The 13,595-nt window shown below is 53.8% G+C and overlaps 2 protein-coding genes across 3 annotated transcripts; both read left to right on the top strand.

Annotated features, from left to right (window-relative positions):
- On the top strand, window positions 1-3,889 carry pwwp2a (PWWP domain containing 2A). Its single transcript, XM_088280046.1, has 2 exons — window positions 1-903; window positions 1,114-3,889. The coding sequence occupies exons 1-2, from the start codon at window positions 68-70 to the stop codon at window positions 2,774-2,776; spliced, it is 2,499 nt and encodes an 832-aa protein (XP_088136172.1). The 5' UTR covers window positions 1-67; the 3' UTR covers window positions 2,777-3,889.
- A 1,297-nt stretch (window positions 3,890-5,186) lies between these two features.
- slc23a1 (solute carrier family 23 member 1) lies at window positions 5,187-13,543 on the top strand. Of its 2 annotated transcripts, none has more exons than XM_088280047.1 (14): window positions 5,187-5,388; window positions 7,862-7,999; window positions 8,074-8,231; window positions 8,799-8,887; window positions 8,976-9,043; window positions 9,125-9,306; window positions 9,377-9,497; window positions 9,569-9,725; window positions 9,803-9,950; window positions 10,026-10,131; window positions 11,236-11,365; window positions 11,770-11,913; window positions 11,979-12,074; window positions 12,526-13,543. In XM_088280047.1, the coding sequence occupies exons 1-14, from the start codon at window positions 5,242-5,244 to the stop codon at window positions 12,792-12,794; spliced, it is 1,953 nt and encodes a 650-aa protein (XP_088136173.1). In that variant the 5' UTR covers window positions 5,187-5,241; the 3' UTR covers window positions 12,795-13,543. The 2 variants fall into 2 exon arrangements, with proteins under 2 accessions (XP_088136173.1, XP_088136174.1); XM_088280048.1 differs by lacking the exon at window positions 5,187-5,388 and adding an exon at window positions 6,248-6,390.
- The last annotated feature ends 52 nt before the right edge of the window (window positions 13,544-13,595 follow it).

The following is a 13,595-nucleotide window of genomic DNA, read 5'->3' as shown; positions in this document are numbered from 1 at the left end:
GCCAATGCTCTGAACCTTTGCACACGGTGGGCGGGGTGTTGCGCGCTCGCTTGTGCAGCGGAAGAAAATGGCGGCCGTGGCCACCGAGCCAGGAGCTGCGGCGATTCGGACAACAGCGACGACCGACGACGGCTCACCGGAGCCGGACTGCAGCGGCCCGGGACGCGGGCTTGTCCCCCAGGAGCCTCAGGGGCCGCCGGAGGCCGAGCCGGTCGCGGAGTTATGTAGCCCTCGCTCGGGAGACTGCGGCGACGGGCAAGAGCGCCGCCATGTCAGGCCGGAGCTGGAGCTGGAGCCCGCGGCGGGAAAAGTGCAAGGTGAGGACGCCGCCGCCACCGCGGCTGCCAGCGACCCGCTCGTCCAAAACCGGAGCGCCAGCTTCTCTCCCGGTGAAGCGTCTTGGAACTGCACGGCGCAGGCGGCGTACTGCAGCATCCTCGCGCAGCCCAAGCCTTCCTCCTCCGCCGTCTTCCTGCACTCCTTCCCGGTCGCGCGACCCCCGCCCGGCGCCGAGGCCGGCCTTTCGCTGGCGGAACCGGCGGAACCGACAACAAACGCCGCTGGCCGGGACCGAGGCTACGTGGCTTCGGTGCAACCGGAGCGAAGGCCCGCTGATCGCCAAGACGCCGTACTGGACGGTACCGCGAACGGGGATTCGGAGGGCGAGGAGATGGGCCCTTGTCTTGGGTCCCCGCAGCCGGACGTCAAGCCGGCCGAAACCGAAACCGAAGCTGAAGCCGCGCCGTGCTCTCCGCGGCTCGGCGGCTCCGTGCAGGACCTGAGCCTCACCCTCGGCTCCGAGGTCCGGGTTTCCTTGGACCACGTCATCGATGACGCGCTGGTTGTGTCGTTCCGGGTGGGCGAGAAGTTCTTCTCCGGGGTTCTCATGGACGTTTCCAAAAGGTACGGCTCATCATGTTGTGCTCCATGAAATCATTTATTTTTGTATCTGCCGGTGCTGCTTTTCCGTCAATCCTCAGCCAACAACACAATTTATGAATGATCATGTGAGCCGAGTGAACGCGCCACCGCACAACCTGAAGTTTTTGGACAGGACAAGTTGTTTTATTTTTCTTCATTTGAGTGGCTAAGGTTCTCGTTCCCTTTGCCCAGGTTCGGCCCGTACGGAATTCCCATCACGCCGTTTCCCCGACCAGAACTCCAGAGTCGACCTCAGAGGGCAGCGGTGCCCGCGGACGCCGCCGCCGTTTCCCCAAAGCAGGAAGTGCCCGCGGGTGATGAGGCGCCGCCTTGCACGTGGAGCACCAAGCCACCCCCGCTGTTCCAGGAGGGGGCGCCATACCCGCCCCCGCTGTTCATCAGGGACACCTACAACCAGGCGTTACCTCAGCCGCCGCCCCGGAAGATCAAGAGGCCCAAGCGGCGCTACCGCTGCGAGGAGCCCACCTCCATCATGAACGCCATCAAGCTGCGCCCCCGCCAGGTGCTGTGCGACAAGTGCAAAGGAGCGGTGGCGACGGCCGGGCGACGACCGGGCCCCGTGGACCTGAGGGGCGAGGAGGCGTCGCGGCGGCGCAGGGCGGCCGAGGGGCCCGTGTCCGCTGAGGTCAAGCGACTGAGGAGCGACGACAAGGGCAGCCGCGGAGACCGACGTACCCCGTCGGGGATCCGGGTGTCCGCCACCGCTTCTGCGTCCTCACGTCGCGTCCTGCGGGCGGTGTCCTCGACCTCGTCCATTCGTCTGAAGCTGAACTCCAAAAAGGTTCTGGCCAAAGGAACCTCAGCGGATTGCTCCAAAACTCGGCAAGTTCTCAAGAAGCTGGCGCGGAACTCACCGCCTCCGCCGCCGCCGCTGCTGGGGGAGTACCAGGATGGAGAGGGATGCGGCGGCGGCAAGGCGACGACGCGCGCCGCCGCCTTGCAGAACCACAACCAGAACCAGAAGGTCCACTTCACCCGCCGCCTGCAGCACCTTAGCACGGCCCTGGTCGGCCCTGCCTCGCACACGGCGCTGCCGCCTCGAATGCGCCTCAAACCCCAAAGGTATCGTACCGACGACCCTCAGGCCCCGCCCTCCTCTTCATCCTCCTCCTCTTCCTCGCCTCCCAAACATGACACTCGCTCGGCTACCTCGAGCCCCAACCCGCCCGCGCTCTACCCCTTTCCGCCTTCCGCGCGCCTCGTCCCAAATCCGACGCCGCCCTCTTCTTTTTGTGCTGCTCCGGAGGCTCCTCCTCCTCCTCCTCCTCCTCCTCCTCCTCCCAGGCCCCCGCGTTGCAGCGTCTCCGAGAACGTAGACGGCCCCCCTCCTGCGGATTCGCTTTCCTTAGTGCCCCCCTGCCCGCCCTCTGCGGACGCTCAGATCGGCGACGAGGAAGGGGGCGAACTGAAACGACGTCGCAAGTCTTCCACGTCGTCCTCCTCTTCCTCGTCGTCGACGTCGTCGTCCTCCGTCTCCTCCAAATCGGTGTCCAAAAGTCTGCTGCCCGACGGGCGCACGCTGTGCGTGGGCGACATCGTGTGGGCCAAAATCTACGGCTTCCCCTGGTGGCCCGCGCGGGTGCTGGGCATCACGGTGGCGCGGCGAGCCAACGCCGCGTTGGCGGCGCGGCAGGAGGCGCGCGTCTCCTGGTTCGGCTCGCCCACCACCTCCATCCTGCCACTTTCGCAGCTGTCGCCTTTCCTGGAGAGCTTCCAGTCGCGCTTCGACAGGAAGCGCAAGGGCCCGTACCGCCGCGCCATCTCCGAGGCCGCCAGCGCCGCCAAGCAGCTGACGCCCGAAGTGCGCGCGCTGCTCACGCAGTTTGAGACGTAGCAATAGCGCGGGCCGCCGCCCTGCCCGTTCTTTCGCCCCGCCCCCTTTGCTGCAGGAAGTCACATGTGCCCGCCCCGCCCCCACGTTGCCAACGGAGGCTTTTCGCTGCGTGTCGCTAGGCGGAATTTAGGCAGCCTTAGCTAGCGGCTCTGCTACGCCAGCGTTTCGCAACCTTTCCTTTGCACCCGCGTCCGAGTCGTTTGCTTTTCGGCGAGAGTCTCCAAACATCATTCGAGAGGAGTGGACTCATTTGCGACGGCTCGGTTGTTGGTTGGGCAGCGCTGTACGAAGCTAGGCAGCAAAGCTCCCTTTTTTCTTCTTTTTTTTTAAATTTTTATTTTTTTTGCTCGTGCTGCGATGGAGATGAAGAACTGGTCAAAGCTGTGAAACTTTTCCCCCAACTGAGGTTAGGAGCTTCGAGGAGCTTCAAGTTGTCGTTTACACTCGATCCCACTCCGATTCCGTTTGTCAGGCCTCAGGCACCCCCCCCCCTCCAACGACAATGACAACGGTGTATTTTCCCTCTCTGTTTGTCACTTTGGGACTGTTTTTTTTTTTTTTCGTCTGTTTGCAGATTAGAGATTCTGAACAAAAACGATTTTGTGTAAATGCCTTTTTTTTTTTCCCTGATGTTTCAAATCTAATAAAATTTCTCTTTGAAAATTGGTCACTTGAGCTTTTTTTTTTTTTCTCCCGTCGCCGCCACTGCTGCTGCACCCGCGTGATTCAAGCCTTTTTTTTTTTTTTTTTTTTTTTTTGTTCTCGGATTTTCTTACCTGCAAACAGTCTTTTGAAACAAGCAGAGTGGGAAAATACTAACGCGACATGAGCACGTGTGCTAAAATGCGACGCAAGGAAACAGCGCCACCATGTGGCTGGGCACCCAAATGGACTTAACTAGAACAATATTAATAATCATATTCAGACAGCTCGCTCGCTACTTGGCATTTCTTTGCACGTGTCGAACAAACGGAAAGATCTACTAACGACATGTCATGAGCGAGACGCAACCGCACGAGTGCGCAAGCGCTTGCTACCGATTCTCCTGGTGGCCAAATTCTTCCGATTCACAACTAACGCTTTACTCGCACACCCCCTACAAAACTACTACCACCTTGACAACTAGTACAGCTATCTGAATATCAAACACTTTGACAACTTGACTGCAACTGTTTGGACTTCCTAAAAGTGTCTGTTATTAGCGAGACAAAATTGTACTAGTAAAGAACTGCGTGCTACTAGTACTTCCAAATAGCCTACTAGTTGACATCTAGTGCCTCAATGTTACTAGCGTACTTCCAATGTAGTACCCGCTACTCGAGCCGACTAGTACAACAGTCACTCTACTAGTAAGCTGAATTATCTTCCTAGTAAGGACAAAGAGTGCACTAGTACACGGACCTTCAGCTTGATGTCCGGAATTTGGAATGAATGTGCCAACGGCTTGCTACTTCCCTGCTACAAACGAGTAGCGCGACCGGAGGGTGTACTCATGGAACAAAAAGAAACCCCAAAAAACGCGCCGGTTGACGTCCGTGTGCTGCGAGTCGCGCTCCGACGGGTGAAGCGCTAGAAGTCGACGAGCGACTGCGCCGATTGCATTGCAGCTGCGTCGCGAAACGGCCTGTAGTGACGTCGCGATGACATCATGTGACCTGTTTTCTCGTTGCAGCTCCGCCTCCCTGAAGAGCTGCTGACGTGCTCTGAGCTGCCGACGTCACGCGGACTCCGCCCACTAATCATTATTTAATGAGCATATTTAACAAGCCAAGTGGCCGATGTCTCCGCCCCCCTCGGGCGCTGCTAGCCTAGCCTAGCCTAGCCTAGCCTAGCACGCAGGCTTGTTCTTCATGTTAGGTGTCGTAGAAATGGCGATGAGCGAGGCAATAAAATGTTGCACGTGGTGACAAATGTGATTCTTGGCAGTCGGGTGATTAATCGATTTGATTTCTTGAATTGAGTTTCTTTTGGCCATTTCTGTAGGAATCGAATATCAATCGGGCTTACTTTTTAACTGATGAGTAACGGGAGTATTTTATGACAATATTTTTGGAAAAGGACAATGCGCCCCACTATGTTATTTCAATTGTTATTCTGATTATTTTTTTTTCCATGCAAAGTAATGTTCATTGTACGCGAATGTTTCACAAACTGGCCACGATGGTCATTTCATATCACGCCCAAACACGAATGAACAACTACTTGCTCATTTAAGTCATTCTTGCGGCTTTTCAAGCGTAAATATTTTGCCGATTTGGGTTGACGTCCATGAATGCAGACTGATTGATCTTTTGCGTTGCATCAAAAGGCAACATTTGCAAACGTCTGCTTTTGCTCCAGAAAAGTCATCATCAAGCATCGATGTTCACGCCTTCCACGTCGCCGACAAAGAGCTCCACAAGCCAGTTGCAGTGACGAGATTGGAAAGCAAGCACAAGTTTTTGGTTTTTGGTTTTTAGTTCCAAATGTTAAAGAAGGGAGCGACTCGGGAACGTCGTTGGTTCGATTCCGGCTGTGGCCTTCCCGCGTGCGGAGTTTGCATCTTCTCCACGTGCATGCGTGGCTTTTCTGCGGGTACTCCGGATTCCTCCCACGTTCCGAAAACATGCACGGTAGGTTCAGTGTGTGTTTGTGAGTGGGAATGGTTGTTTGTCCTTTATTTCTTTATTGTTTTGTTGGGAGCGTGAAACATCGATGCCCGCTTGCCTCCGCAGACTCCCCAAAAGATGAGTGGAGCTCAATGTCCAAAATGTAACCATTTGAGGTGCGTGTGCGCATTCTTGCTCTCGTATGCGTGGAAGTCATCGATGTTGCGCAGGCGAGCTCGCGTTTGGTGTCAATAAATCCAAAAGGCTTTTTGACTTTGATTTGGGTGGCAATGCGTGGCCGTTTTCGACAATTTGAGCGAGGTGACCTCGCTTGCCACGTCGACGCTAAAAGTGGGGGTGGGGGGGGGGAGGAAGACCGAGCCGAGCTCCAAAAGGGGGCGTGCCAATTTGTCCCAAATCTCAAAAGAAAAAAAAACTTCAATCACAAGCGAAGGTTTCGGGGGGGGGGGCATTTTGGTCCTGATGTGGTTTTGACCGACGTTGACGCGAGGCCCTTTCACATGTTTCGGAGGTCAGGTGACCTTGAATTGTTTTATTAGTCGGCGTGATTTTCGTTCTGGATCACGTGGGAGCATATCGGAAGAAATATCAAAAATGATGTGCGCTCATTTAATGATTTTTGAATTTCTTCCGAAAGTCGGGTGGCTTTTCTTTGCTTTCGGACACGTGCGCCACTTTCTGGGCCGCCGTGCGCTTGCGCATGTCTGATGAGGCCGTCGGCTCGGATGATGGACGCCACGTACCGCTTTGCTCTCGCCGAGCGTTTCCGCACCGCCTGATGACTAATAAAGTAATCATTGACGAGGCCACGCTCCTACCGTAATTGATTTATCGCTTTGCGTGGTTTTTCTTTTTTTTTTCGGGTGAAAGTCCAAGTAGATTATGCACAAATTGTTAAACGTCAACCTGTCCAAGACACGACCGATTTTGCCGCGAGCGCTTGCTTTGCCTTTTGCGTCTTTTCTGCATCAAATCAACATGGCTGCCGGTCAAGACGACTGCAAGGTAAAAAGCAGAATATTCCCATCAAGCTATTCGTCGACATGCCGCCGTCGTGTCGCGGAGGCGCAGCTTTGTCAGGTCGAAGAAAAAGTAGTCACTCACCTCCTGTATTCCAAAGTTCCCCCTCCCAAAAAATACAAATCGGAAATGGGCTTAAGCGTAGAAGTCAAAAGGAGTTTTTTCTTCCTAACGGCACGCAAGTTGAAGTGCAGTGAAGACGAAATGTTGAAGCGCTCGCTAGCGTTAGCTGAACGTTCACGCTGTCAAAAGCAACAACAACAACAAAAAAAAGCAAAATGTTCACAACTGACAAAATAAGAAAGTCTCAGGAATTCAAGTGGTTGCAAAAGCCACAAAAGTGTTGGCAGTCGTTCACTTCGGAATCACCGAAAAGCTTTTTGACTCGGAAACGGTGAATCGGATACGTCCTAATCGCTAATTAGGCTTTTTTTTTTTTGTTTCGTTCACGTTCACAAGTTCGATAAAATGATTTGTTTTGCTATTTCCTTTTGGCGTTGTTGTTCTTACCCATTCCTCTGCTTATTTGCCTTTTTGATTTCACGTCAATCCTAAATGAGTGTCAAATTAGTCTTCGGGCATTTTTGCAGTTTGCGTTTTTTGTGAGTCAAATGGATGACTCTGCGTCTTTCTTTTTGCGACTCTTTCTATTTTATTTTTTTTTTTTGCTCAGCTTGAAGCAAGTAACAAAGTAAGACATGGAAAGTACGGCTCCGCGTGTTCAAGCGAAAAAGAGCAAAAGCGTTTTGCTCCGATTTCAAAAGCGGGTCGGCTCGATGACCTCTCTCGGCCGCAGCTCCATATCAGCAAAAGTCCTTCGATAACACGCACCCGAGTTGCGTGACTAATGGGTCGTACTCCGCGACTTGCCACCGGTGTCGATTAATAATCTCCTCGCTCATGCGACCGCGATGACAGTCGCGGCAATGTGTCGACTTCGACCGGTCGGGTCCGTCCGTTAAGGCCTCGCCGCACCAAGCCGACGTCGGCCGTCATGGCCGACTGTCGCGTTTGCCCATCGCACCCAAGAATGACGCCGCAAAAGCGGACGGAGACGCCGGCCACGATGCAGTACCTCTCCATTCCATCGGCGGCGCCTTTGTTCCGATTTGCCGGCGTCCGACGTCGGATTGGTGTGTTGAGGCCTTCGGACGTGGTTGTGGAAATTCAAAGGGGGTTAAACTGAGTCCAGGTCGCCCTCTAGAGGCGCTCATTGTGAACTACGAGGTCATGTGACAGTTCAGCGGCTCACCGTGACTCTGCGAATATTCCCAGAAAGGACAGGAATTGCGAGTCGCTAATATTCTGAGATCAGGCGGGAAATGTCGGACGCCGATGTGGCCGGATCATTGGCGGAAGTTGACGTCACTATTTTCCCTCAAACACTTGCCACAGGAAGTCGTGCTCACTCATATTCAGCGAGAATTGGATGAAAGCAAATGTTTGTTTTGCGCAGACTCAAGATGACGTCCCGAGGAGGCGGAGCCACGAGTCGATCAAAAGGCCAACGGGAGAGCGGAAGTTGGCGTCGGACATGCTTTACACCATCGAGGACGTGCCACCTTGGTACCTGTGCATCCTGCTGGGGCTGCAGGTTCGCGCCGCAAAAAAACGCCGACGCCGACAAAGAGGCGTTCTGAGCCGGCCCCGCCCATCCGTGTGTTCCAGCACTACCTGACCTGCTTCAGCGGCACCGTCGCCGTCCCCTTCCTGCTGGCCGAGGCCATGTGCGTGGGCCGGGACCAGAACACCGTCAGCCAGCTCATCGGGACCATTTTCACCACCGTGGGAATCACCACGCTCATCCAGACCACCCTGGGAGTCAGGTGACCCCCGTCGGACGCGTTTGAAATGGAAGCGGCGTTCCGCGCGATGATGACGAGCGCTTCGAGTCCATCGGTCGCCAGTTGCGCCTTTTGGCTTTCGAACGACATCGACTCGTCGCTGCCGGCAAACTAGCGGCGGTGGCTCCAGCATGCGCACGTTCGGGAATGAAAAACCAAAGCTGGCGGTCCGTCTCGGGGGCGCAACGGAACGGAGGGCCGTTTCTGGGCCGGGGGTGACAAATTTGAAAAAAAGGGTTAACAAAGGCCAGTGGCGGATTTTAGTCCAACAATTTCTCCGAGTAAGGCCGGAGGGCGAGGGACTGAGTCTCGCGGCCAGCTCTGCCAAAAATGTGACTCGCACGTCGTGAAACGCCACAAGACCCAAATGCACCACGCGGACAACATTTTCGGGAAGTAAGCCGAGTCGACCTATACTTCCGACCGTTCTGTCTTTGTTCTGCTTCGCAATGGTTTATTGGACGGCAAATTCCAAGATCAGGAAGTGTGAGATTCCGAGAGCAAGCGGCAGGTGTTGACGTTGACGTCGTTGTTGTTGTTATTGCGCAGACTTCCTCTCTTTCAAGCGTCCGCGCTGGCGTTCCTCATCCCGGCGCAGGCCATCCTGGGCTTGGAGCGATGGGCCTGCCCGAGCCCGGGTGAGCGCGGCACATAACGTCTGTCTTGGCGTGTGCGTGCGTCGCCTGGCTCACCCGAACGTGTGTGTGTGTGTGTGTGTGTTGACAGAGGAGATTTACGGCAACTGGACGCTCCCCCTGGACACGTCGCACGTTTGGCAGCCTCGCATCAGAGAGGTGTCGCCCCGCGCCTCCTTCCAGCCGTCCATTTTGGATTTCTCCGATTGATGGGATCGATTGTGTGCGCCCGCGCGGCAGATCCAGGGCGCCATCATGGTGTCGAGCACGGTGGAGGTGGCGATCGGCCTGCTGGGGCTTCCGGGTATCTTGCTGGAGTACATCGGGCCGCTGACCGTCACGCCCACCGTTTCGCTCATCGGCCTGTCCGTCTTCACCACGGCCGGCGAGCGGGCCGGATCGCACTGGGGCTTCTCGGCGCTGTGAGGACCGCCGCCTTGCGCCGCTGCGCTTCTGGCGCTTTTGCCGACAGCTGTTTTTGTGGGCGCGCAGGTGCATCCTCCTGATCGTGCTGTTCGCTCAGTACTTGCGGAGCACGTCGCTCCCGTTTCCCGTGTGGAGCAGGAGGACGGGGCTGAGGCTGAGCCGGGTTCACGTCTTCAAGATGTTTCCCGTAAAGGACGCCTCGGCCGCGCCACGAGCTTTCGCCGCCGCCCTTCCGACGTGTGCTTGTTTTGCGCTCAGATCATCCTGGCCATCGTGCTGGTGTGGCTGCTGTGTTACGTCTTCACCCTGGGCGACCTTCTGCCCAGCGACCCGCGACGTTACGGCTACAAGGCGCGCACTGACGCCCGCGGGGACATCATGACCTCCGCCCCCTGGTTCAGGGTGCCTTACCCCTGTGAGAACAACCAGGATCTTTGAATTTTGCAAGCCGTGGTATTTTTTTTATTTTATTTTTTTGCGCTGCCACTCCAGGCCAGTGGGGGGTGCCGACGGTGACGTTGGCGGGGGTTCTGGGCATGTTCAGCGCCACGCTGGCGGGCATCGTGGAGTCCATCGGCGACTATTACGCGTGCGCTCGCCTCGCCGGGGCGGCGCCGCCTCCGGTGCACGCCATCAACAGGTGAGACGGCAAATTCAAGCGCCGCTGACGTGGCGCCCTATCTTTTGCTCTTCCTTTGTTTTTTCTTTCTTGCAGAGGAATCTTCACCGAGGGCGTGTGCTGCGTCATCGCCGGACTCCTCGGCACCGGCAACGGATCCACGTCCTCCAGCCCCAACATTGGCGTGCTCGCCATCACCAAGGTACTCCTCGGTCGCGGTCGCGGCTGGCGTTGCCACGACGACGTCTGGACATGTGATTGCATGGCTAGCTCATCATGTAGCGAATGTGTGTGCGTGTGTGTATCCAGTGTGCGATCAGAGCTGGGCACTTGAGCCTTTTTGGGCAATCAGACCCCCGCCGTCCAGACCGCGACCTCGGTATCGCTTCGGCCTTATTCCTGAAAATTGTCGCCCCCCCCCCACCGACCACTTTAAACACAAACGAATCTTTATTTTTAATCTTGTTCGGCGCCTTGCTGAGTCTCCTCCTCCTTCTTCTTTTACGTCTCATTCTTCTTCTTCTCCACGAACTGCAAGCAAGTCCGCACGATTGGTTGTGGCGCGAAAGACGCGTTCGGAGGCCATTTTCTTTGTCGCTGAGTAGGTTGAGATGAACTTTTGGCCGTCTGCCGACCACATCGCACACACGAGGGCCTCCGGCTTCGCTTCATCGAGCCCTTTTTTCAAATTTGCCCCCCCCCCCCCCCGCCCCAAAAATGGCCGTCCGGCCGACGGTTCCGCCCCGGGATGGACTGCCCAGCTCAGTGTGTTTGGGCGATGTGCATTTAAGATTAGCGTCACGTGATGCGACGCGTTCTCATCGTTGGGCCTTTTTAATTGGAGTCAGTTTTTATTTTTTCAATTTCATTTGAATAATTTTTTTTCACTCAGTTAACTCATTTTTATTCTTAGCAGGATTCTTGCAATTTTTTTTATTTTTGGTAAATGCTTCGTTTTGGTTGAGTTTTCTTTCGTTTGAATATTAGCTTTCTTTATTTCATTTTTTTTTTGGAACTATACGGAGTATTTGTGGAGTTCACCTGCGTATCTCAACTCTCCACTGCTTTCATCTTGTTTCTTCTGTCCGGACGTCCGGCCGCGCATCCCGAAATCAATCCGTTGCAAATGAACCCGAAAAGCTCACGTATGACATGAACGGACGTAGACAAAAAGCAAAGACATTTTCGCTCTTAATATGGTTGGTTTTATAGACGGGAGATTTGTTTTGTTTGTGATCATTTATTTTATTTGAATTTGAGTGACCGTACCCCTTTTGGCTAAGTGTCATGACGTCGGTGCGTGCAGGTGGGCAGCCGCCGCGTGGTCCAGTACGGCGCCGCCATCATGTTGCTGCTGGGATGCGTGGGAAAGTTTACGGCTCTGTTTGCGTCCCTGCCGGATCCCATCCTGGGTGGAATGTTCTGCACGCTCTTTGGTGAAACTTCACGTCGCGTCGCGTCGCGTCGGTGTGCTGCTGGAATGTGGAATCGGGAGAGGTTCATCCCTTTCGAGCGTTCCCCTCCGAGTCATTGCGGAGTTGGGAATGAGCGAATGACAACAAACCACACAGTTCCCACCCTTCTACTTGTTGCACCGACATTTTTTCCAAAAAATAATATCGTCTTATTAAATTCAGCGGTCGATTGATCGGTCGGGGCCGATTCTATTTTCTGTGTTCTAGTTCCGTTTGCTGAATTTGTACACGGTGCAATAAGTTTGTGATGTCGGGTTAGCAATCTTGGTTTTGGATGTGGTTTTAGTTAGCTCTTTGAAAAGCCGACCAAAAAGTGCCACCCGGCCGAGCTGCCGCTTGTTCCGCATCTGGCTTGTTTGTGTCAGGCATGATCACGGCGGTGGGGCTGTCCAACCTGCAGCTGGTGGACCTCAACTCGTCCAGGAATCTCTTTGTGCTGGGCTTCTCCATGTTCTTCGGACTCACGCTGCCCGCCTTCTTGGACGCGCACCCCAAATGCATCGAGACGGGTGCGTGCGCGCGGGCATCGCCAATGCGTGCGTGGCGTGAGCAACGAGCTGTCGTGCACTTGCAGGAGTGGAGGAGCTCAATCAGATCCTGACGGTTCTGCTGTCCACCGAGATGTTTGTCGGCGGTTTCCTTGCCTTCTGCCTGGACAACACCATACCAGGTCCGACCGGGTTCTTCTTCATCGCCGTCACGACGGCCTCGACAATTCAGCCAATAATTCAAAAGATTCAATGACAAAATTGCCGGGAAACAGCCTCGAGCTCGCCACTTCCGACTCTTCTTATGTTCGCTGGCGCACCTGACCGGGCTCCACTTTTTAAAGCCACACACACTCACACGTGTGAGGATGGCGACCCCAAGTGGGCACTCATAATAATTGCAGCTCTCTTTTTATTTATTTATTTTTTTTTGGTAGTGCGACATCAAATCGTATCCAATAAATTGAATCACCCATTCAAAAAACCTTTTTTGAGCAGCACGACCACATCATCGCCGTCGCTGTGTCGTCACATCATTTTGCCGTCACGATGATGTCATGTCGTTAGCGTGACAATATTTGGCACGGCAGCGTTGTTGCCGTGATGACGACATTGCTGTTTTTGCGTGTTTAGGCTCGAGGGAGGAGCGCGGCCTCCTCCAGTGGAGCACTTTGACGTCCTCGTCGGCTTCTTCGCCCTCTTACGACTTTCCAGTCGGGATGGCTCTGGTCCGCCGCGTCCGCTGGCTCAGAAGACTGCCCATCAGTCCCACCTTCAGGGGGTGGAGCTCTTCCCAAGACCCGCCCGCTCAAGGGGAGCTGGCGCAGCGAGGAGGCGTGGAGGTGAAGCAAGGGGCGGAGCTTGGAGAGGAAGACTCCGACATCATGTCTACTAAAGTGTAGTTTGTGTTTGATCAACATACGACCTGAAACTGCTGCATATATGTTTGCGTGGTCGCGAGAGGTGCGTTTGCATTTTTAATCATTTATGCACACTCTTAATAACTGACTTTTTTTTAATGATTTAACACGTCATACTCAAGTTTTTGAAGCCTCCTCATCACCATTGCCATTTCCTTTTCTTCATTTCGTCAAAATCCAGATTTATACTCTCAAATATATATGTACGTGTGACTCCTTGATACATTATCCAAATTGTTTTTGTTCCGAAGAAACAACGAAGGCTCCAGTTTGTCATTTTTCTCTCAACGGTTTCATGTTTCAGGCTTCACACGGTTAACTTCTACTCATTTTTATCAATTTAGCTCTGTTCATAATCAGTGCTGGAAGCACAATTTGATTTGGGTACTACCAATCCAAGTCAAACACGGATGCTTGTCTCAAATGCGTTTAATATGTGTGTATATATATATATATATATATATCAAATGCTTTTTGGGGTACTTCATAATCACATGAGTGAGTTTCTTCTTTCAATTTTGGTGGCAAATCTCAAAACAAAATTGTGATTTTACTTCCCTTTCAACAGATGATTTAGGCACTTTTTGACCGAATCGCTTCTTAGCGTAAATGAAAATGTATTGTTCAACTTTTTCAACATTAATAAGAACATAATATGTGTCTTTTACATGACTTTCGATTTCAATGTGAATTCCTCCACTGTGCGGCTGTAAAAAAACTCCTAAAAATGCCTCAGGTATCTTTTTTGGGAGTAAAATGCACCAAACATAAGAAATATAAATA

This window comes from Idiotropiscis lumnitzeri, chromosome 17 (assembly GCF_059441095.1).
Source record: "Idiotropiscis lumnitzeri isolate Australia: NSW breed Sydney's pygmy pipehorse chromosome 17, RoL_Ilum_1.0, whole genome shotgun sequence".
Taxonomy (NCBI): domain Eukaryota; kingdom Metazoa; phylum Chordata; class Actinopteri; order Syngnathiformes; family Syngnathidae; genus Idiotropiscis; species Idiotropiscis lumnitzeri.
The sequence above is the reverse complement of the archived record's forward strand: the minus strand, read 5'-3'. Positions and strand labels throughout refer to the sequence as shown.